This window comes from Eptesicus fuscus, chromosome 10 (assembly GCF_027574615.1).
Source record: "Eptesicus fuscus isolate TK198812 chromosome 10, DD_ASM_mEF_20220401, whole genome shotgun sequence".
Lineage (NCBI taxonomy): Eukaryota > Metazoa > Chordata > Mammalia > Chiroptera > Vespertilionidae > Eptesicus > Eptesicus fuscus.
This window is the reverse complement of record NC_072482.1, coordinates 14,678,817-14,701,680: the sequence shown is the minus strand read 5'-3', so window position 1 is coordinate 14,701,680 and position 22,864 is coordinate 14,678,817. Positions and strand designations below refer to the sequence as shown.

The 22,864-nt window shown below is 37.6% G+C and overlaps 1 protein-coding gene across 5 annotated transcripts in view; it reads left to right on the top strand.

Moving 5' to 3' along the window:
* SUPT3H (SPT3 homolog, SAGA and STAGA complex component) overlaps positions 1 to 22,864 on the top strand; it is a 433,324-nt gene that overhangs the window by 203,687 nt on the left and 206,773 nt on the right. For all 5 annotated transcript variants that reach the window (XM_028127963.2, XM_054722655.1, XM_054722656.1 and 2 more), the window contains one exon: positions 6,468 to 6,552. In XM_028127963.2, the coding sequence (XP_027983764.2) occupies positions 6,468 to 6,552 (85 nt within the window). The remainder of the gene's footprint in view (positions 1 to 6,467; positions 6,553 to 22,864) is intronic.

The following is a 22,864-nucleotide window of genomic DNA, read 5'->3' as shown; positions in this document are numbered from 1 at the left end:
ATTGGCCTGGAGGACAATTCCTCCCAGTGACACCAACAACAATCAAGACTTAACTGTACAAAGGAGGACCAAGATGGAGACATAGGGCGGCAACCTGATCGTTGCCTACCACAACAATATTGAGACTACGACGGGAGAGCAGAGCAGACACCAGCCAGAAAGACCGGGGGGCTGGCTGAGCAGATGCTCTACAACTAGAATAAAAGAGAGGGGTACGCAGGATGATGCTGATGCCGGTGACCCAAAGTCCACACTTTAAGAACTATGGCTCAGGCGACACAATGGTGGCCAGGAACGTGCTCGGCGCAGTTCCCCCGGCGGTCTCCGGCTGAGGGGACGGCTCCACTCGCTGCCGAGCACGGACAGACGAGCCCCTGGGAGACATGGGGTGGGAGACTCCATGCTTGCTGACCTCCGAGTCCTTCAAGAATCTCAATGCCCCGAAGTGGCCAGGTGCGCACGCTCAGCGACTGGCCACCGTTGCAGACCCAAGGGCCGACGCAGCGACACCGGACCAGCCCACCGCCGGGCACCGGGCACACCGGAGCCTTGCCGAGCCCGCCGCCCAACGAGTTCTGCGGCAGCCGCCCTGGAGCTCTGAGAAAATGACCGAAGAAATTGCTGAGAGGGAATTGACCAACAGGAATTGGGATCAAGAAGACGAAACCCCGCTGAGACCCGAGTCCAGGCGAGCCTGCGAGCCTCTGGGCTCAGATGTGGTCACACGCCTCTGGGTCTAGGTGAGGCCTCACGCCCCTGGGTTTGGGTGAGGCCACGCGCCCCTGGGTCCAGGTGAAGCTGGATTCCGGGTTCGGGTGAGGCCATGTGCCCCTGGGTCCGGGCGAATCTGAACCCTGGGTCCGGGTGAGGCCATGGGCCCCTGGATCCGGGTAAGGCTAGGTCCCGAGTACGGGTGAGGCCGTGAGCCCCTGGATCCGGGTGAGACCAAGTGACCAGGGGTCTGAGAGAGGTAACGCGCCCCTGGGTCCGGGTGGCTTTGTGCACCTAGGTCCAGGTGAGGCCACGTGCCCCTGGGTCTGAGAGAGGCCACGCACCCCTAGGTCCGGGCGAGAACATGTGTCCCTGGATCCGGGTGGGGCCTCGTGCACCTAGGCCCGGGTGGGGCCGCGTGCCCCTGGGTCTGGGGGAGGCCAGGCGTCCCTGGGTCCGGGTGAGACCGTGTGTCCCTGGATCCGGGTGAGGCCTCGTGCGCCTAGGCCCTGGTGAGGCCGCGTGCCCCTGGGTCTGGGGGAGGCCAGGCGTCCCTGGGTCCGGGTGAGACCGTGTGTCCCTGGATCCGGGTGAGGCCTCGTGCGCCTAGGCCCGGGTGAGGCCACGTGCCCCTGGGTCTGGGGGAGGCCAGGCGTCCCTGGGTCCGGGTGAGACCGTGTGTCCCTGGATCCGGGTGAGACCTCGTGCACCTAGGCATGGGTGAGGTCACGTGCCCCGGGGTCTGAGAGGCCAAGCGTCCCTGGGTCCGGGTGAGACCATGTGTCCCTGGAGCCGGGTGAGGCCGCGTGCACCTAGGCACGGGTGAGCCCAAGTGGCCCTGGGTCTGGGAGAGGCCAAGCGTCCCTGGGTCCGGGTGAGACCATGTGTCCCTGGATCCGGGTGAGGCCTCGTGCACCTAGGCCCGGGTGAGCCCAAGTGGCCCTGGGTCTGGGAGAGGCCAAGCGTCCCTGGGTCCGGGTGCGACCATGTGTCCCTGGATCCGGGTGAGGCCTCGTGCACCTAGGCCCGGGTGAGCCCAAGTGGCCCTGGGTCTGGGAGAGGCCAAGCGTCCCTGGGTCCGGGTGCGACCATGTGTCCCTGGATCCGGGTGAGGCCTCGTGCACCTAGGCCCGGGTGAGCCCAAGTGGCCCTGGGTCTGGGAGAGGCCAAGCATCCCTGGATCCGGGTGAGACCATGTGTCCCTGGATCCGGGTGAGGCCACGTGCACCTAGGCCCGGGTGAGCCCAAGTGGCCCTGGGTCTGGGAGAGGCCAAGCGTCCCTGGGTCCGGGTGCGACCATGTGTCCCTGGATCCGGATGAGGCCTTGTGCACCTAGGCCCGGGTGAGCCCAAGTGGCCCTGGGTCTGGGAGAGGCCAAGCGTCCCTCGGTCCGGGTGAGACCATGTGTCCCTGGATCCGGGTGAGGCCTCGTGCACCTAGGCCCGGTTGAGCCCAAGTGGCCCTGGGTCTGGGAGAGGCCAAGCGTCCCTGGGTCCGGGTGAGACCATGTGTCCCTGGATCCGGGTGAGGCCGCGTGCACCTAGGCCCGGGTGAGCCCAAGTGGCCCTGGGTCTGGGAGAGGCCAAGCGTCCCTGGGTCCGGGTGCGACCATGTGTCCCTGGATCCGGGTGAGGCCTCGTGCACCTAGGCCCGGGTGAGCCCAAGTGGCCCTGGGTCTGGGAGAGGCCAAGCGTCCCTGGGTCCGGGTGAGACCATGTGTCCCTGGATCCGGGTGAGGCCTCGTACACCTAGGCCCGGGTGAGCCCAAGTGGCCCTGGGTCTGGGAGAGGCCAAGCGTCCCTGGGTCCGGGTGCGACCATGTGTCCCTGGATCCGGATGAGGCCTCGTGCACCTAGGCCCGGGTGAGGCCACGTGCCCCTGGGTCTGGGAGAGGCCAAGCGTCCCTGGGTACGGGTGAAGCCAGATCCTGGGTCCGGGTGAGGCCGTGCGCCCCTGGATCCATCCGGGTGAGGCTGGGTCCCAGGCCCGGGTGAGACCACGCGCCCCTTGGGTAGGGGTGAGGCCACGTGCCCCTTAGTCTGGGTGACGCCGTGCCCCTGGGTTCGGCCGAGACCAAACCAGAGGGAGTCGGACCTCCATTACCACCATTTGTCCACCATCCAGAGCTGAGGGGTCAGTGCTGACATGTACACATAAGGAACTACTGGACATTGAAATTGGGTCTCAAAAGAACTGTTGGTCCAGGGGGAAGCTCGCTACAGATTGATTCATTTGCCTGTCAGCATAACTATTATTGCTCGTCTCACATTCAGTTCTTATTAGTATATATCTAGTGACATATGATCTCGCTCATCTAGGGGAAATGATGAACAACATAGACTGAGGAACAAGAACAGAACCAGAAGCAAGGAGGCATCGATCGGACTATCGGGCCTCAGAGGGAGGATAGGGGAGGGTAGGGGGAGGGTGGGGGGAGGGGGAGAGTTCAACCAAAGGACCTGTATGCATGCATATAAGCCTATCCAACGGTTAAGTTCAACAGGGGATTGGGGCATGCGTGGGGAGAGGGGTGGGATGGGAATGGGGGGATGAGGACAAATATGTGACACCTTAATCAATAAAGAAATTTAAAAAAAAAAAAAAAAAAAAGTGAAAGGAGATTTCCAAGCCTAACTAAGACATACTTCTACAAAAGGAATATATATATAACCAACACTATTATAACTCCTGAAATAGAATGTAGCAGGCAACTTGAGACTGTTAACCTTTCAACATGATAATGGAGACTTAAAGCCTTCATATATAAAAAAACCTAACAATAACCATTACTTTTATTTAGTAACATCAAGCTTTTTCTCCTGTAAAAAAACAAAGACAAATTGAATACTTCCAGTAGCAGTTTGAAAGACTTAAATTTTAGCCTTTACTATGTTGTTTCAGAGACTATTCTATTCTGATATATATAAAAAAAATTGTACAAGAAAAAAGGCCTGTTTTAATTTTTAAAGTGCTCATCCATTCATTAAGTAAATTATGTTAATGCCACATAATTAACATAATTATACAGGGCCACAGCTTATTTATTATGTACTTCAAGTTTATCCTTTCTCCATTGAATAACCTCAGCACATTCGTCAAAAATAAATGGATCGCCCTAGCTGGTTTGGCTCAGTGGATAGAGCATTGGCCTGCGGGCTGAAGGGTCCCAGGTTCGATTCTGGTCAAGGGCACATGCCCTGGTTGCAGGCTCGATCCCCAGTAGGGGGCGTGCAGGAGGCATCTGATCAGTGATTCTCATCATTGATGTTTCTATCTCTCTCTCACCTCTCCCTTCCTCTCTGAAATCAATAAAAATGTTTTTTAAAAAAGACAAATAAGCCCTAACCGGTGTGGCTCAGTGGATAGAGCGTCGGCCTGCGGACTGAAGGGTCCCGGGTTCGATTCCCGGTCAAGGGCACGTACCTTGGTTGTGGGCACATTCCCAGTAGGGGGCGTGCAGGAGGCAACTGATCGATGTTTCTCTCTCATCGATGTTTCTATCTCTTTATCCCTTTCCCTTCCTCTCTGTAAAAAATCAATAAAATATATATAAAAAAAAATAATAATAAAATAAAAATAAAATAAAATAATTATTGAAGACAGAAATTTTTAGGATTTAAAGATTATTTGAAAAGGCACGTTTTTTGTTTAAATTGAAGTAAAATTGATGTATTAATAGTTTCAGGTGTACAAAATAATGATTCAATATTTGTGTATACTGAGAAATGATTACCACATCAAGTCTAGTTATCTGTCACCATATATAGTTACAAAAAATATATTTTTTTTGTGATAAAGACTTTTAAGATCTACTCTCTTAGCAAGATTCAAATAAGCAATATAGTATTAATAATAATAATAATAATCTTGTACATTACATCCCAGGGCTTATTTATTTTATAGCTGGAAGTTTGTACCTGTGGAGTCCCTAGACACATTTTGCACACACACACCCAACAACCAATCTGGTCTCTGTATCTGTCAACTTTGTTTTTTTGTTTGTTTTTCAGATTCCAAATATAAGTGCGATCATATAGTATTTGTCTTTCTCTTTCTGATTTCACTTAGCGTATGCCTTCAAGGTCTAAACATTTTGTTGCAAATGGCAAAATTTCATTCTTTTTTATCGCTGAATAGTATTTTATTGTGTGTGTGTATGTATGGACTAATGTATATTTAAGTTTCATTTTTAGTATATTATGCAGTAACATCATTTATTTTTATTGCTCAAGTTGTAACAATTCACTTGACTAAAACAATCCAATTGACTAAAAGATAAAACAACAAATTTAATTTAAATCTCTAGTGAAAAGAACATTTTAAAAACATGTTAAAAACAATCCAATTAATGTGTTTTTAAAATGTTCTTTTTACTAGTTATTAATTGAATTTGTTGTTTTATCTTTTAGTCAATCATTTCAAGATGATAAATTTTTTACTTTTTCTATAGTGAGATTTGAAGTAAATTTTTAAAAATGGAATGAAAACTTTGTTCATGTAGTCCAGAGAATTCAATACTGAATATATCAGTGAACACAACAGAAGGTTCTCTGAATAGTGTTAGATATATAAAAGGATTTTGTTTTGATGTAGTCCAATGTATTTTTTTCTTTCGTTGCCTGTGCTTTTGGTGCCATACTTAAGAAACCATTGCCAAATCGAAGGTCATGAAAAATTTCTTCTCTGTTCTAAGAGTTTTACAGTTTTAGCTCTTTAATTTAGGTCTTTGATCTATTTTGAGTTCATTCTCCCACACCAATTATCGAAAAGACTGTCCTTTCCAAATTAGGTGTTCTTTCCACTCTTATGGAAAATCAATTGACCATATATGTAAGGATTTATTTTTCATCTTTTTATATTTAGGAGAGTACCACATTTTTTTTCTTCATTGATAGCCTCGGGTGATATAGGCAAAGTGCCTTCTATGGAATAGGTATTTTCCTAGTTCACACATGAAGTTATCACCATCTGGGTGTTAGTTTTCTCAACTTTTCTCCATATTAGGTTCTGCAAACTTACCTACCTTGCTTGGGTTCCTGGCATTCTCTCCTATACCTTGAGTACCATGCTAGTTGAAGTCCAGGTTATAGGCTGCTAGGAATACATTTTTGCTGCAGGGTCTCTTAGCCTATGGAACTGTATTTTGTCATTATGTCTGACTTCTGTTTTGTTTTCCCTACTGCTGAAATATTAGTTTTTAATATAGTATTGTGCATTTTCAAATGTTTTCTACCAGGAAGTGACTCTCTGCACATCTGATCCACCACTTGAAAGTTGAGAATAGGACTTTTAAGAACAGTTTTATAATCCATTCTTAATAATTGGCTTGTATATACTTTAAAATGATGATTTATAGCATTTACATAAATTTTTCTTAGCAGTTTTTATTTTAATTATTTTATGTGCTATTACAACTTTCTATATGGCTACTATAGAACTGTATTGGCAATTTGGAGGTGGTAATATGATTTTCTGATTATCAGTGTTAAATGGTTGTTAATATTTTACATTTTGAAAAAGTAAATACCCTTAAAAATTTCTACACAAATCAAGAAATAGCATAGATAACACTGCTTTTCACCTGGTGTAAGAGAGATGCAATTCATTGTCCATAGGAAACTGTACCTCTACTCTGTTATTTGAGAAAACAATTTGTACTTTATTAAACAGATAATTGTAGTAAATATCTTTCACCTTTTTTATTCTTAGCTTTGCAATTCTTGATATTGGTGTGATTAATTTTTTATTTTTTGCAGGTTTTCTTTAGGTGATTCTAGGAGGCCTCTTCATGAAACAGCAGTTTTGGTAGAAGATGTGGTACACACTCAGTTAATTAATCTGGTAAGAGCATATATAATCTCATTTGGTATCTCTGCATTCTGCTTATGTTGGGATTGCATTTGGAATTTTTTTATCAGTCTTTCTGAGTTACAGTTTACATGTAGCAAAATTTCACCAGTTTTGACGACTTATTCTCATATGACTACCAACACAATCATGATATGTAGACATTTTCATCATCCATAAAAGTTCCCATGGGTCGTCTGTATAAATCAGTTTTTTCACTTACCCTTTGACCCCTGGTAATAGCTTTTATAATCTGTATTCTATCACTATACAAGCATAGTTTTTCCAGAACTATTTTTAAAACTTTTTTATTTTGAATTTTAGACATCAAAATATTGTACAAATAGTACAGAGAATTCCTAAATACTCTTCAACTCCATCTGTTAACATCTAACATAACTATAGTACAATTATCAAAACCAGGAAGTAGTGTGGGCATAATACTGTTAATACAATTATCAACCTTATTTGAATTTCATCTTTTTTTTCTCATAATGTCCCTATTCTCTTCCAGGAGCCAATTCAGGCTAAAAAGAATATTTGCATGGTCACCAAATATTTCCCCTAAGATACTTAATAACAACAAAATTTTTAAAAAAGTAACTTATTAATAGAAGTTAGGGGTCTTTCTAAGAGTATCATATGAACAGGTTTATGTTTGTCCGTAGATTTTAGCATTCATCAGTGTATTTTAAGACAATTATTACTATACTAGAGACCCGGTGCACAAAATTTGTGCATGGGTAGGGTCCCTAGGCCTGGCCGGTGATCAGGGCCGATTGGGGCCTTCCGGCTACTGGCTGGGATCTTCCTTCTTTCCGCGCTGCCCTTTGGTGGTCAGTGCACGTCATAGCGAGTGATCAAGCTCCCAGTCTCCTGGTTGAATTCCCGAGGGGACACTTTGTATATTAGCCTTTATAAATATAGATATTTACCTAATAGTGGTTTTCTATTTCCTTCTTTCCTTTTCTATTTTTTAATTTCAATTATGATTAAAGGAATAGCCATTCTTTATCACCACATATTTATTTAATTTTAATATATGTATGGACTAATATATATTTAAATTTTATTTTTAGAGTATTATGCAGTAATATTAGTTATTTTTATTGCTCAAATTGTACCAGTGAAAAACACTGTCATGTTCTTTCCCCATTTTTCTATCTGGTTTTTGGTCCTAGGATGATATATATTAGATATATTAGTCCTTTGTTTATGGTATATGTTAATAATATATCCTTGCAGTGGGTCAGTTTTCTTTCTACTTGTTTGTTATTTTAACATTAAAATTCATTAATCATTTATTGCCTTTGGATTTAGAATCATAGTTAGAAAGGCTTTTCTTTATACCAAGTTTAAAGAGATAATCATCCAATCTTGCCTTCTAGTACTTGTATGGCTTTCCTTTTTAATATTTAGATCCCTAATTCATCTGTAAATTATTTTTGTTATTGTGTAAGCTATGGATCTAATCTTTTTGATGCATTTGAGATATTTACTTTATCATACTCTAAATTAGTATATGCTTTAGGATACATTTCTAATTTTGTATTCTATGCCATTGCTTAAATTGTCTATGCATGTGCTAATATGACATTTTTAATTATACAAATTTTATAGTATATTTTAAAGATTGTTACAGCTAGTCTTACCTTGTAATTTTTCTTTCTCAATATGCTCCTGGCATTTCTTGTATGTTTATTTTTCCAAGTGAATGTTAGTATTAAATTTTGTAGCTTCATAAAATAGCTTGTTGGTATTTTTATTGAGATTGCATGAATTCATAAATTTAGAGAGAACTACATCTTTATAGTGTTAAATCAATTTAAGAATAGGGACTGTCTTAACATTTTTTTTTAAGACTACTTTTGTGTCTTTCATGAGTGTTTTAACATTTTTCTTCTATAGGCTTCATGTATTTCTTGTTAGATTGATTCCTAAGTGTAATCTTCTTTGGTGCTATTGTAAATGGGCTTTCTCAATAATTATATCATGACTGAAAACTTCCGAAATACATAAATCTACAGATTCAAGAAGCTGAGCCCACTCTAAATAGGGTAATCCCCCCAAAATGCATGGTCCAACTACTGAATACTAAAGACATGATGTAAATATGAAAATAGCCAGATTTTTTATGATAAGGGAACATGATTTGAAACATAGCTGAAATCTCATTAGAAAACATGGAGACTAAAGGGAAATGGTAGTTTTATCTTTAATATTTTGAGAAACCTCCATACTGTTTTCCAACTTACATTTCTACTAACAGCCTACAAGGATTCCCTCTTCCCCACATCCCACCAACACTTGCTATCTTATGTCTTTTTTTAATAATAGCTACCTAACAGGCAAAGTTTGCTATCTCATTGTGGTTTTGATTTGCATTTCTCTGATGATAAGTGATGTTCAGCATCTTTTCATATACCTGTTGGCCAGCTGCATAAATTCTTAGGAAAATGTCTGTCAGATCCTTTTCTCATTTTTTTTAAAACTTTATCAATGCTTTCATGTATGTATTATTTGTTTATTATTAAATCTCAGTGGGGATATTATTATTCCTAATTTGAATGGCCAAGTGAAGAAAGATGATTTGCCCAAAGTTACAGGCTTAGTAAGTGGTAGAGTTGGAACCAGAATTGGGGCTTCCTGACACCCATCCTTTGCAAGTGTTAAAATTATTTCTTTTTTATTTTCTTTTGCTATAGAGTTGTATGAGGTCCCTATATATTTTAGATATTAACCCCTTATCAGATATTTGGTTTACTAATATTTTCTCCCATTTCATAGGTTGCCTTTTCATTTTATTGTTACTTTTGCTTTCAGTAGCTTTTTAATTTGATAAAGTTTTAGTTGTTTATTTTTGCTTTTGTTACTTGCATTTTTAGTGTCATATCCAGAAAAAAAAAATCATGGGCAAGACCAATGTCAAAGAGTTTTTCCCATATTTTCTTCTGGGAATTTTATAGTTTCAGGTCTTACGTTTAAGTCTTTAAGACATTTTGAGATAATTTTATGTGTGATGTAAGATAGGGTATCCCAAAAAATACATATATACTTTAACAGTTGATAGCTCAATTGATGTTTCCTTCTTTTCAGATTTAACCCATTGGAATTAGTAATTACTCAAAGTGTGTATGCATTTTTGGGACACCCTGTACATATAGGCATCCCCTGCTTTTTGAAAGTTTGCGTTCCGCCACTTCACTTTTACTAAAGACCTACCTCAGTACCTGTTTTCACTAACTTGAAGAAATCTGAAGAGGATTTTGACTTTTACAAAAAAGACATAAAGGGAAAATAGTGTTCCGTCTTTCTTTTGTATTGAGCCATTATAGTGCCACGGTACCCTGAGCAATGAGAGTGGCTCCTTCCTGGGAACCATACTCAGTATCGCAGCATCAATTAATGAATTGCTCTTATAATGCTCTCAATAATAATACCCTTTCACATTCCAAGCTGTCATGATTTCTGATGACTATATAGCTGCTTTTATTTTCTGTTCATTCAAAGTTACTTGTCAGAGAGTCTCTTCATTTTATGCATAGAATGTAATTACATTTCTTTTCAAAATTATGTCAGACTTTCACTATATTAGTTTACCAGGTAATGAATAAGCTATTCGGTCTGTTGTACTGTTTTCATATCAGAACGAGTTTTTCAGGGTCATGGTAATAATCTTTAATTGTGAAAATTAGTAACAAATTTATATGTGTGAAAATAGATTGCTTAAATCTCCCATCTTGGTCAGCATGCGCTGAGTTGTCTATCCCTGCTCCCCCATCCCCCTCCTACTTCTAATACTTTTTAACTTGGCAGTTAACCTGGTAGAAGGAGCTCATGCAAGACCCTGCTCAATCCTAATCACCAGTTCTGTGAGGCGTCACTTATGCCACCTCAGTAATAGTTTATGAGTATGTTTTAAAATAGTCATAAAATTTCTTGTGCAGAACTTCAATTATAAGGGTTATCAAAATAGGACAAACTAATATAATTTGTGATTGCATAAAATAAAGGAAGTAGCGGTACCAGGGGGACCTCATGAATCACAGAATGGAAGCAGACTTCTAGCTAACTAAACATTCAGACTTTGTACTGAGTCACAGCATGTATATGTAACTCAGCAAACCGGAACACACTCTGTGTTTATGTGAATGGGATACAGGAGTTCACAAATACCATCTGGGGAAAAAAAATCTTGGTCTGTTTCATCTGGTCCTACTATGGAGTAAGTGAAGTACCACATATTTAGCATAAACAGACTGAAAACACACCCACTTTGTGGAAAACACACATGTGCCCATGTCCACATACAGGGTGGTTCAAAATATAAAACATTGTTTTGCTAAACACTGATGACTTTTATTTGTTTGTACTTATAACTTTCTTTTCTTATGAATGTATTGTGATAATTTTATAATTGATTTGGAACAGCACTTATTTCTGATTGATTGACCTTAAATTTTTCTATTTAATTAATCTTATTTTCTCTCATATGTTACCACCTCATGCTTCAAAAGATACTATTGCATCTTCTCTTTAAAAAAAGAAATAAGTTCATATTGCTGTTAACAGATAAGTAGTTTTTAATCTGTGACACAGTATGGGCATATTTGAAGTAGAAAACCTCTTGAGCTACGTTTTCTCTGAATTCCCCTGGGTAATTTGCTACAGCATAACCTAGAGGACCAACCAGGAAGGGATTTCTAATTTCCACCCCCCACTCCATTCTTAGCATGTCTTTTTTATCCTGCTAGAGAATATATCACTAATAGTCAATTGTTCAAGTCTTCAAGGTAAGAAAATCTCAGAGCATAAGTTGTTCACAGTACTGATATGTAGTGTCTCAGGTTACTTGGTTTTCTTAGCATGGGTATAAAACAGTATCTTCCCATTTTTCTTCATGTGTCAAAGATTTTTCTTTAGGCTTCTTTATTTTTCCTCCCCTTTGCTGGCCTGCTAGGCTCCCTTCACCTCACTACTCTGTACTAGCTGCTGGGATCCTATATCATGCTTGGACTTCTGACCTGTGTTGAATGTTTCAGTTCTGACTGAAACATCTTATAAATACCTAATGTATAGTTTCCAAGAATTTTGGATTTACCAAAGAAATGCAAACCTTTTATAAAATTCCCACTCAAGATTGAGTTGCATTACTTACTTAAAATAGGTAGAGATTTGTACCAATTGGAAATCATGTGGCTGAATTGATATTCTGAGAATAAAATCCTTTTTGCTAATATCCATTTGCAGTGAAGTTCAAAAATTATAATGATTTTTGATGGCTTTATGGCTATTTTTATTTCTCCATTTAACTCAAAGTTAAATATTAGAAAAATCTTTTTTTATACATAGAATATAATTATTTATCATTTAACTTAAAATCACATTGGATTTTGCTATATGAGTCTATCAGGAACTACAGATGCTCTTCAACTTATGATGGGGTTGCATCATGATAAACCCATTATAAACAGAAAATATCCTGAGTAGAAAATGCATTTCGTAAACCTAACCTATTAAACATCATAGCTTTGCCAGCCCACCTTAAATGTGCTCAGAACAATTACATTTAGCCTGTATTGGGCAAAATCATTTAACACAAAGTCCATTTTATAATGAAGCATTGAATATTTCACGTTATTTATGTGATTATGACTTGCTGCCTCATGGTGGACAATTACATTGAGTTTCATCTCAAGAGTAATTGCCTTCCTGTTCTTCCTTTCACTAGAAGCAGAAGACACAGATGGGTGTTTTGTAGACATGATGGGATTCAAAAACTCAAAACAAAATACCAAAAATTGCTAACAGCACAGTACACTGTGTAGAGTATTTGTTGTTTACCCATGTGATTGCGATCATGTGGCTGATTGGGAGCTGTACCTCTCTGCCTCTGCCCAGCATCATGTATGTATCATATCACACATTGCTAGCCCAGAAAAAGATCAAGATTCAAAATTTGAAGTATGGTTTCTACTAAATGCATTCACTTTTGCACCACTGTAAAGTCAAAAATTGTAAGTCACCCAGCAGGAGTGAGTCCTGTGCACTGAAAGGTTGCTATTTCAACTGAGGGTTCCCTCCCCTCTTGGGGCATGTAAGAAGGCAACCAATCAATGTTTCTCTTCTCACATCTTAGCATGGGTATAAAACAGTATCTTCCCATCTTTCTTTCTCTCCCTCACTCTCTCCTCCTTCCCCCCTTTCTCCCTCCCTCCCATTCTCCATCTCTCCCTTTTCCTCTCTCCCCCTCTGTATACATATGATTCTTTTTCTATAATCATTTTGTTTTAGATGTATATTTTGAAATTTTCTTATAAAATTTTATATGTATATTTTATTGTACATATATAGACCTTTTCCTGGTTTTAAAAAATATCTACTATTTCTGTATTAGTGATTTAAGTCGCAAAATTTTAACCAGTTAACATTGTCTTATTTATTATCTATACCAATAAAAGGGTAATATGCTAATTGGACCTGAAAGACCGGACATCTTCCGGACAAAGCCACGGTGGCGGGGGCCGAGGCAGAGGCGGTTAGGAGCGATCAGGCCTGCAGGGGAGAGTGGTTAGGGACAATCAGGCCAGCAGGGGAGAGCAGTTAGGGACTATCAGGCAGGCAGGCAGAGGTGGTTAGAGGCGATCAGACCAGCAGGCAGAGGCAGTTAGGGGCAATCTGACAGGCAGGCAGAGGGGTTAGGGGTGATCAGGCAGGCAGAGTTGTTAGGGGCGATCAGACAGGCAGGTAGGTGAAGAGTTAGGAGCCAGCAGTCCCAGATTGCCAGAGGGATCCCAGATTGGAGAGGGTGCAGGCCGGGCTGAGGGGACCCCCTACCATGCACAAATTTCGTGCACCGGGCCTCTAGTGTAGATATAATTAAGAGACTTTATTTCTCAGATCCTAGTATTGAATAGTATTCTATACTTGAAAAATATGTAATTCTTTATTAAAAGATGTGTGTGTGTGTGTGTGTGTTTTTAGTCCCTTCAAATATTTGCACCCATCCTAATGTTATATTAGGGATATACCAGGTAACTTTAATATATTGGGATAGGGACCAATTTGTTTATGCTAATAATTTCTAGTCATTTTTATGTATCTTGATAAATGTGTAAATCATATTCTTAGTTTCCCCTAAATACATTAACTATCCTTATATACTTCTCTAGAGTAAGTTGTTCTGAAATTCTAGTGTATATAATCTGAAATTATAAGGTATTTCTAAATGGAGCACTGATATAAATTTGACTTCAATTTTTTAAAGTTAATGGAAGGAGATATAAGGTTTATTAAATAAGTGTATCAATTAAAAAAGGATTAAGAAAAAAATCTTAAGAATATTTTGAGACTAATTTTGAAAATGATGTTTTATTATCAATAAAATTATACTGACTTTGTACTCTAACCCAGCTAAGAATTGACAGTAAGCAATAAAAGTAGGTAGATATTATAAAAATGCTGCTCATTATTCAGTATGTTTAATTAAAAAATTTATCTGTTTTTCTTCTTCACAATAGAGTAGAAGCAGCAGAATGGTGATTATTTACTAAGTGAGGCATTGATAAGAAACCACAAGTAGCCAGGAGAAAATAATTGCTTAAAAATACAAATACACAAAATTATAGGTATCTAGGTGGTCTAGGAGAAAAATTTATAAAGTATGTTCCAGAAAGTATGTACAGTAATGTCTAAAGTTTTTTGGTTGCAGAGACCATCACTCGTAAATAATAAAATATGATTATTCATATTCCTAGGGAAGGCTTCAAACAATTAGAAAAAGTTGATATATTCAGGGTATTTTTTTTAGAAACTAAAGATATTGTCTGATAAACATAGAAATATATCTCTCAATAATGAAGTTTGGTTTTTTGTATAAATATATACAGTGTAGCATATGATTCTTGAGACCAAAAATTTTTTCCCAAAAAAATTTTATGTAAAGATTCCTTGATTTAGCAAATGCACTTAAGAAAATACAAATATTTTATTTTTAAACTTCCAATCTGCACACACTTTGACAGAATGGCATCTCTTGTAACAAACATTTTACTTAATATTATAGTAAATCTAGAGAGTTAGAAGGCAGTATCTTCATTTATAGACTTGGAAACTGAAGAACAGAAAAATTAAGCAACTTGTCCCACAAATCATACAGCTTATAAGCAGTGAATATGGAATTCAAGTCATTTCTTCTTTGTGTAGCTGGAAATATGCTTATTCTTGTATAGGTACTAATGGGTACTTATCTGACTGAATGGACTATCCACACCTCTAAGATCCCTTCTAAATTTGAGTATTCTGTGGCCCTCTGAAGTGAAGAGTATTGTTTTGCGAGAAGGATTTATATTTTGTGGAGAATAGTAAAAAAAAAAAAAAGAAAAAAAGTACTTGAAAAAGAGAAATCCCAGGAAAGGGAAGCAGAATCTTCTTTTGGTGTGGAAAATATAAATTCAGTCTCAAGTCTCTGATGGAGATTTACCAGACTTGAAGTTTGTAAAGAGAAAAAGTAATATTCTTCTATATGAAAATGGTCTTAGCCTATAAAATGTCTTAGGCATAATGGGTAATTTGATAACATTAAAATAGGCATCATTTAATAGACCTCCAGACAAGGTAATTAAATGTATCAAAAAGAATAGGTTTAAACATAATTGAAAAATATTTTCAAAATATTGAACTTGTTTAGAAGTTCACCATATTTCTGCTTGCCCTGGTAATAGGCTTCAAAAAGAAAAGTCCTGGTAATGCCTTTTTCCTTGAAAATTTCCTCTTGAAGGCTATTGTGTCCGATCACTAGACTTGAGTAAGACGTGATGATCTTATGAGAAGTAAAATACCTAATAGTGTTCCTAAAAAATTTCTTATGGTCCACATAAAGAAAAAGTAATTTTTTTTTCAGTTTCTTATCCTATTTTGTTTTACTTTCATCATAGAAGTCTCAGCTTTATTCTGTTCAATAATATTGTCTGTGGTAGCTTTAAAAACAATTGTGGTTTTTTTTTCCTAAATATACAAGCATTTGATTTTATTGTTAAGAATAACATTGTGCCTGGCTCGGTGGCTCAGTTGGTTGGAGCATTGTCCTGTACACCAAAAGAGTTGAGGGTTCGATTCCTGGTCAGGGCACATGCCCAGGTTACTGATTCCATCTACAGTTCAGGGTGCGTATGGGAGGTAACTGATCAATGGAGGTAACCTCTCTTCCTCCCCACTCCCTTCTTCTCTTTTTAAAATCAATAAACACCCTTGAGTGAGAATTTTTTAAAAATTAAGAAAAAAAGAATAGGGTGTTATGGGTTCCTTGTGTTTACTAGGAACTCAATTTGTTGTTGTTAACCCTCACCTGAGAATATTTTTTCCATTGATTTTTAGAGAGAGTGGAAGGGAGAGAGGAGAAAGAGAGATTGAGAGACAGACAGACATCGAAATGAGAGAAACACATTGATTGGTTGCCTCCTGCCCAAACAGGGCCTGGGATCAAACCTGCAACCCTGGTGTGTGCCCTTTACCAGGAATGGAACCCTTAACCTCGGCACGTAGGGCCACAGTCTAACCACTGGGAAACATGAGCCACGGTAGAACTCAGTATTTTTAAATGTTTGTGTGTGTGTGTGTGTTTTCCATTTAAAAGCAAAACTATTAACTCCCCCCCCCCTTTTTTTTTATAAATAACTTTGGTATTTTCTATCATGTTGGATACAAAATAAAGCCACTGAATTTTCATATAAATCAGAGATCAGGCATTGATACAGTTACTATTGTTCAAATGTCTCGCTTGTGGAAATAAAGAAAATACTAGAATTCAGCCTTTTTCCTCTAACATATCTAATTTATTTGTGGGTTTTTTAATGCTATTCAGGAAATGAAAGTTCCTTGGAAGCAAGAAAGAACTTATTTATCTATGTCAGTATGAAAGACCAAATGGCTTCTCTCCAAAAGAGGGAATGATAATTAATACTTTTAAAATTTTACACTTAAATTTTAAAGCCAATTGTTTTTTTGTTTTGACTTAGTCTTTATAAGATACTTAGTAATCATTAATAACTAAAACTATGTTTGGATTTCAGAATGGATTTAAATGACGTCAGGAATAGAATTTTGATTTTTAAAATTTATTATTTTAATTTATTTTTATTGTTGAAAGTATTACAAATATCTCCCCCCACTCCACCCCCCCATTGCCCCCCTTCACCCTGATTCCGCCCTCTCCCCAGGCCTTCACAGCACTATTATCTGTCCATGGGCTAAGCATGAGCTAAGCATGGGCTAAGCATATATGCATATGAGTTCTTTGATGAATCTCTCCCCCACACCCCCTCCACTTCCCCCACTCCACCCTCTGAGATTCTTTAGTCTGTTGCATGCTTCTGTGTCTCTGGATCTATTTTGTTAGTCTGTTTATTTTGTTCATTAGATTCCACATGTAAGTGAGATCATGTGATACTTGTCTTTCTCTGACTGGCTTATTTTGCTTAGTATGATACTCTCCAGGTCCATCCATGTTGTCTCAAACGGTAAGAGATCCTTCTTTTACTGCATAGTATTCCATTGTATACGTAAATGTACCACAGCTTTTTTATCCACTCATCTACTGATGGGCACTTGGGCTTTTTCCAGATCTTAGCTATTGTAAATTGTGGTGCTATGAACATAGGGGTGCGTACATTCTTTCTGATTAGTTTTTAGGTTTCTTAAGATATATTTCTAGATGTGGGATCACTGGGTCAAACGGCCGTTCCATATTTAATTTTTTGAGGAAACTCCATACTGTTTCCCATAATGACTGTACCAGTCTGCATTCCCACCAGAGATGTACTAGGGTTCCCTTTTCTCCACATCCTTGTTAGCACTTGTCATTTGTTAATTTGTTGATGGTAGCCATTCTGACAAGTGTTTCTGTTTTGTTTATTTATTTTGTGTGTTTGTTTGTTTTAGAATATAAGTGAAAACACTTGGTATTTATCTTTCCCTGTCTGACTTCTTTATGGGGGGAATGGGTGAAAAAGTTGAAAGGATTAAGAAGTACAAATAGGCAGTTATAAAAATAGTCATGGGGATGTAAAGAACAGCATAGGGAATACAGTCAATCATATTGTAGTAACTATGTATGAAGTTAGATGGTTATTAGACTTACCAGGGTGATCACTTTATGATGTATGCAAATGTCTAATCACTATGTTTGTACACTGAAACTAATATAATATTGTACTTCAACTGTAATTGAAAAGTAAATATTAAAAAATAGAATATATGGAGGCAAAAAAATGAAATTTCTAAAAAATATAAAACCATATGCTATCTGTATTTCTGGGGCCTCTTTCCTGCCTTTGAATGTCTCAACATATACAGTCTATCTCTATTTCTCCTACTTCTACTTCTCATTACTAATATGATTAGAGATCTTAAAATTCTTAGATATCAGCTTAAATAATTTATTATCTGTGAATTTCCCCATTCCCTACTGTCTGTCCCCTTAGGCTTTATGTCCCTAAGAAACCTGCAGACACAGAGCAGTCTAAATTGCTTTCATTAACTTGTTTCAATCCTGGATTTTTAAAGTTGTTCCATAAACTTCATACTTTTTTATATTATTACTATAATTTGAATATAACTTAACTATCAGTGAAATAAGAACATTAAAGCATTTATTTTTCTCCAGCAAATCCTGAATGTTCTCCTAAATTATTTTTTTTTAGTCCCATCATTTTGTATTGAGTTTTGTTACTTTCCCACGATTGAATGACTTTCAGAATATTGTATGAAAAAGTTTCCCAATATGCTTGCAAAACACATGGAAAGATTTAATAAACAGATAATGGTGTGGAGTTTGAGAGATGGAACAGAGAAATGGATAAATGAATAGGTGAGAGAAGGTTCAGTAGATAGAAGAGAGTCAAGCCCCCTTAATGCACACTGTTCTAAAATGAGTATAAACTTAAGTTATTATTGGGCCTAAATTAGGTATTTCCTATGAATGCACTTTTAAAATGTGAGTCAATATTTTAATGTTACCCTTTCCTTGTAATTGTTATTGCTAATGATGATTATATTTTTGAAACTCTAGCTACCAGAATTTTGGAAGAGTCAATTACCCTTCCTGAGTTCATGTGTTTTTTGTTTGTTTGTTTGTTTTTGTGTGTGAACTAACACTTTAAGCATTTTAACATCTAATACCTTGACATTTGTGTAGGAGACTTCTATTCGGGGGAGCGGGGGGAAACTTAAAATTCAATGTCCTTTACTAAACACCCAGCACTACTATTTTAAAAATGATTCTTTTCTACCAACTAAAATCATGTAACATAATACTTTCAGACGTATACCTTCATTTAACCGCATTTTTCAAAATATGTATTCTTAAAAGTAAAATTATTTTTTGTGCATCATATAGCTGAATTTACAAAAGACTTGTAACTTCTAATAATCAGCTTAATCTGATTTTAAACTCTTGATGGTTTTGAAACAGGAATTTTTGTTTGAAAGAAAGATTGGCTTGTTAACTGAATTATGTAATTATAAGTAGATGTGTTCACAGCTGCTTTTGATTTCTTTGTTATATACCTGATAGGAAACAAGTTTTGAAAAATATTTTTCCACTTCTTACACTGACACCTAGTGTTCACTATTCCTGATATCTTAAATATTGAATTTAATTATTAATAGCTATGGAACTAGATTTACATTAAATATTTGTTAGCATTGCACCTGCTAACAGATAAATAGCTCCTATTTTCAACACCCGTTTGACCAAGTTTTTCTAGTTACGGAGGTGACACCATTATGAATCAATTGCTGAGACTATTGATTCAGCAGGACTCAAGGAAGCATAGGATTTGAGAAGTAGAAGGAACTTGAGAGAGTTCTCAAAACTAAAATTCCTAAAACCTCAGTGTTTAGTCATGTCCACAGTTCCTTCAAGTTGCAAGTCCAAGTGGATGATTTTGTTTTCTGTGAGCCTGGCTCCTGGGTGATAGAGGTAGCAATCACATTTAGTCCTGTTAGCATTGAGAGTTTGATATTACTGCTTGTATGGGAATAAAGCAAGATTAAGTCGTTTCAAATTTTTGAAATGGGTAATCTTGTGATGATATATGTTTATTATTTTCTTGTGAATTTCTAAGGGTGATTTAAGTGCTCCAATTTTTCTAGTAATCAAGTTTAAAGAGCTATATTAGAGTGAGATTATCTGCAATTAAATGAAAATGTATATATAAGTTGGGAAAAGAATTATTTATTCATTAAGTTATTGTTGAATCAAAAATCCAGGTGACTATTGCACATAATGAAATTCATTTATTATATTTTTTATATCTTTCATTAAAGTGGAAAATAATTTTTATTTAAATATATTTGGTATACAATATTATATCAGTTTCAGGTGTACAATATATTCACTCACCATTTATTTTAAGATTGAACATTTAATTTAAATATTTATAAAATCAGTGACAAAGACTAAATTTCAAGAAATTTCCAATAGAATTGCTGCAAACTTCAGAATATTTGAATATTCAAATGTATCTTTCAATGGAGTATGATTTTCTCATACCTAAAATCAAGCATTATCAATATAGGAGGATACATAATAATTTAATTAGGTTTAATACTAATTATGATGTAAGAACTCTGAAGGGGGGAAATATCTCATAAGCTGTTGTTTTATAATTCATGTAATACCTTTTCCCAAGATGATCAAACATTTTATCATCCTTCCTTTGATCTGTTTAGTATTTATCATCTGCTATTTGATATCCACTGCTTTAGATGCAGGAGATAAGTTTCTCATGAGGTCTTCTTTCACACTGTTTTCATTAACAGAAAAGATAAGAATAAAGAAATGTTGAAAACAATTTTATTACCATTTCTTCATTTTTAATAATTCTAGTATATTTCTCACGTGGTCCTGTTTTGGTTTGGATTTTAGTATATTTTTGAGTTAATGTCTTCAGGATTTTCAAATTCACCCACAAATCAACCAAGTTCCTAAAAATGAAGTGCCAATCTCTTTATTTTTTATTTTACACACACACACACACACACACACACACACACACACACTCAACCTCTTTAATTCTACTCTAGCACATGTGACATTAAAGGTCTGAAAGGAACTTGTCTGATATAACAAAAATGAATAAAGTAGGTAACAATTGTGGAGTACATAGGTTTTCATTGGCTTAAATGGTTTGTAACTTACAATTCAGCATATCAGCATATATTTATGTTGAGTTAAAATTGGAGCAGTAGTAAATAATGTGCATAAGTACTATGGATCTATGTTTATGGATTATTAGTCAGATATTTAGGTCTGCTCCTTATAAGACAGAATAGAGTGAAATTTCAAATCACATGTTTTCTCAGGTACTTAATGAAAATGCATAGATGTTATACTTTTTTAATTTACAAGTTAATTGGCTTTCATTTTATTCAAATTGCTTATTTCATTTAAAAGCCCAATTAAAATTAAAGAAGGCATAACACTTACATATAACTTAGTGGAAGTTCATCTTTTGTTCCCTCTTTGTTCCCCCTTTGTTCCAGGTGTAAAAATTGGCTGAAACTGCTGGGGCAGGCAGTTATTTTAGAATAGTTTCTGGTTTAATGTTTTATCAGTCCCAAGAGTAAAATAGGAAACTACTGAAATTTTATATTGCTACTAGTAATGTACTCTTGATGTAGACCCCTGTTAAAAATAGTATACAATTATGTGGATTCTGATATAAGTAAAATCCTATCTCCTCAATTATACTGGATGTATAGGAGATAGAGTTAGATTATTTAGCCACGCAGAGGCTCCATTATTCATTCATCCATCATTCATCAAAGGTTTGTTGTTAAATGGTTCCAATCATTGTTTTAGGCATAGGGGATATAATTGTAACATACTAGTATAGTCCTGGCCCTCATGAAGCTTATATTTTTGTGTGAAAGCACAATCATTAAATATCTGATAATGTTACCTGATGTGAAGAAAATAATGCAGGATAAGGAGAGGGAGAAATAAAATTAGATTACTTCAGAGAAGATTATATTTGCACATAAAATTAAATGGTATCAAGTAAGATACCACGTTCTAGGGGAAGAACAATCCAGACTAAGGGAACAGGAAATGTAAAGGCCCTGAAACTGGAATGTACTTCAGAAGCAGTGAGAAATATCATGGTGTTGGCATGGAGTGAGTGATGGATCCAGTGGTAGGAGATGAAGTGTAAAAGGGGAAAAAGGGTCAGATTATGTAGGCATTGTATTTCTCTCTGTGTCACTTCCACTCTGTTTGACTTTGTACAGGACAGATGTTTTTAAAAGGTTTGATTTACATTGATAGATAAACCATGTTAGAGTTGAATTTCATTAAATCTCATAGGAAACCACCAAAGTTTTTTTAATAGGAGAGTGATTTGTGCTCTGATTTAAGTGTGTGTGTTTTTTAATATGTATTTGACTTTCAAGTAAAAGCACATCAGTTTCAACAGTATCTTTGTCCAAGTGAATGCTCTTTTTCACAATGCCAACCATTTCTGAGTATATAATACAGTATTTTCAACCACATGCACATGGTTGTGTAACAGATTGCCAGACACCCCCCCCCTCGCCCCCCTGCATGATTTAAGGTTTTTAAAAGATCACTCCAGCTACTTTGAGGTGATTAGGCTGCACGAGTTTTGGGGAGGAAGCAGGTAGACTAGTTAACAGGATTCTGTAGTGCATTGTGGTGGCTCACACTGGTGTGGTGATGGAGAGAAGTGGTCCAATATGGGTTGTTTTTTTTGTTTGTTTGTTTTTGGAGGTTGCACGAACAGGACTTTCTGACAGAGTGGATATTAAATGTGAAGGTATGGAAGAAATCAAGGATGACCTCTATAATTTTTATCTAATCAGCTAGATGAATAATGGTTTGCAGCAAATATTTAGCATTTGATATTAATTGTGTTAAAGTTGTGAAGCCTGTAAGACATCTGAGAAATTGAGTAGGCAGTTTAAGTTATGATTTTAATTCACAAGAGAGGTTGTGATAAGGATAAAAATGTTGAAGTCATTGGTATGTAAATGGGATTTAAAGTCATAAGATAGTAGAGATCATCTGGGAAGAGAAGGAAAAGACAGAAGAATGGAAATATTCCAGCATTCACAGGTTGGAGAGAAGAAGACACTGACAAGGTGGGGTGTGACATGAGGAGTGGTATCCTGGTAGCCAAATGAAGAGATTGTTCAAATCCTGTTGAGAGGTTAAGTAAAATGAGGATAGAGAGTTGATTAATTGCAGTGAATGAAACTTGGCAAAAGTAATTCTATTTCAGTGGAG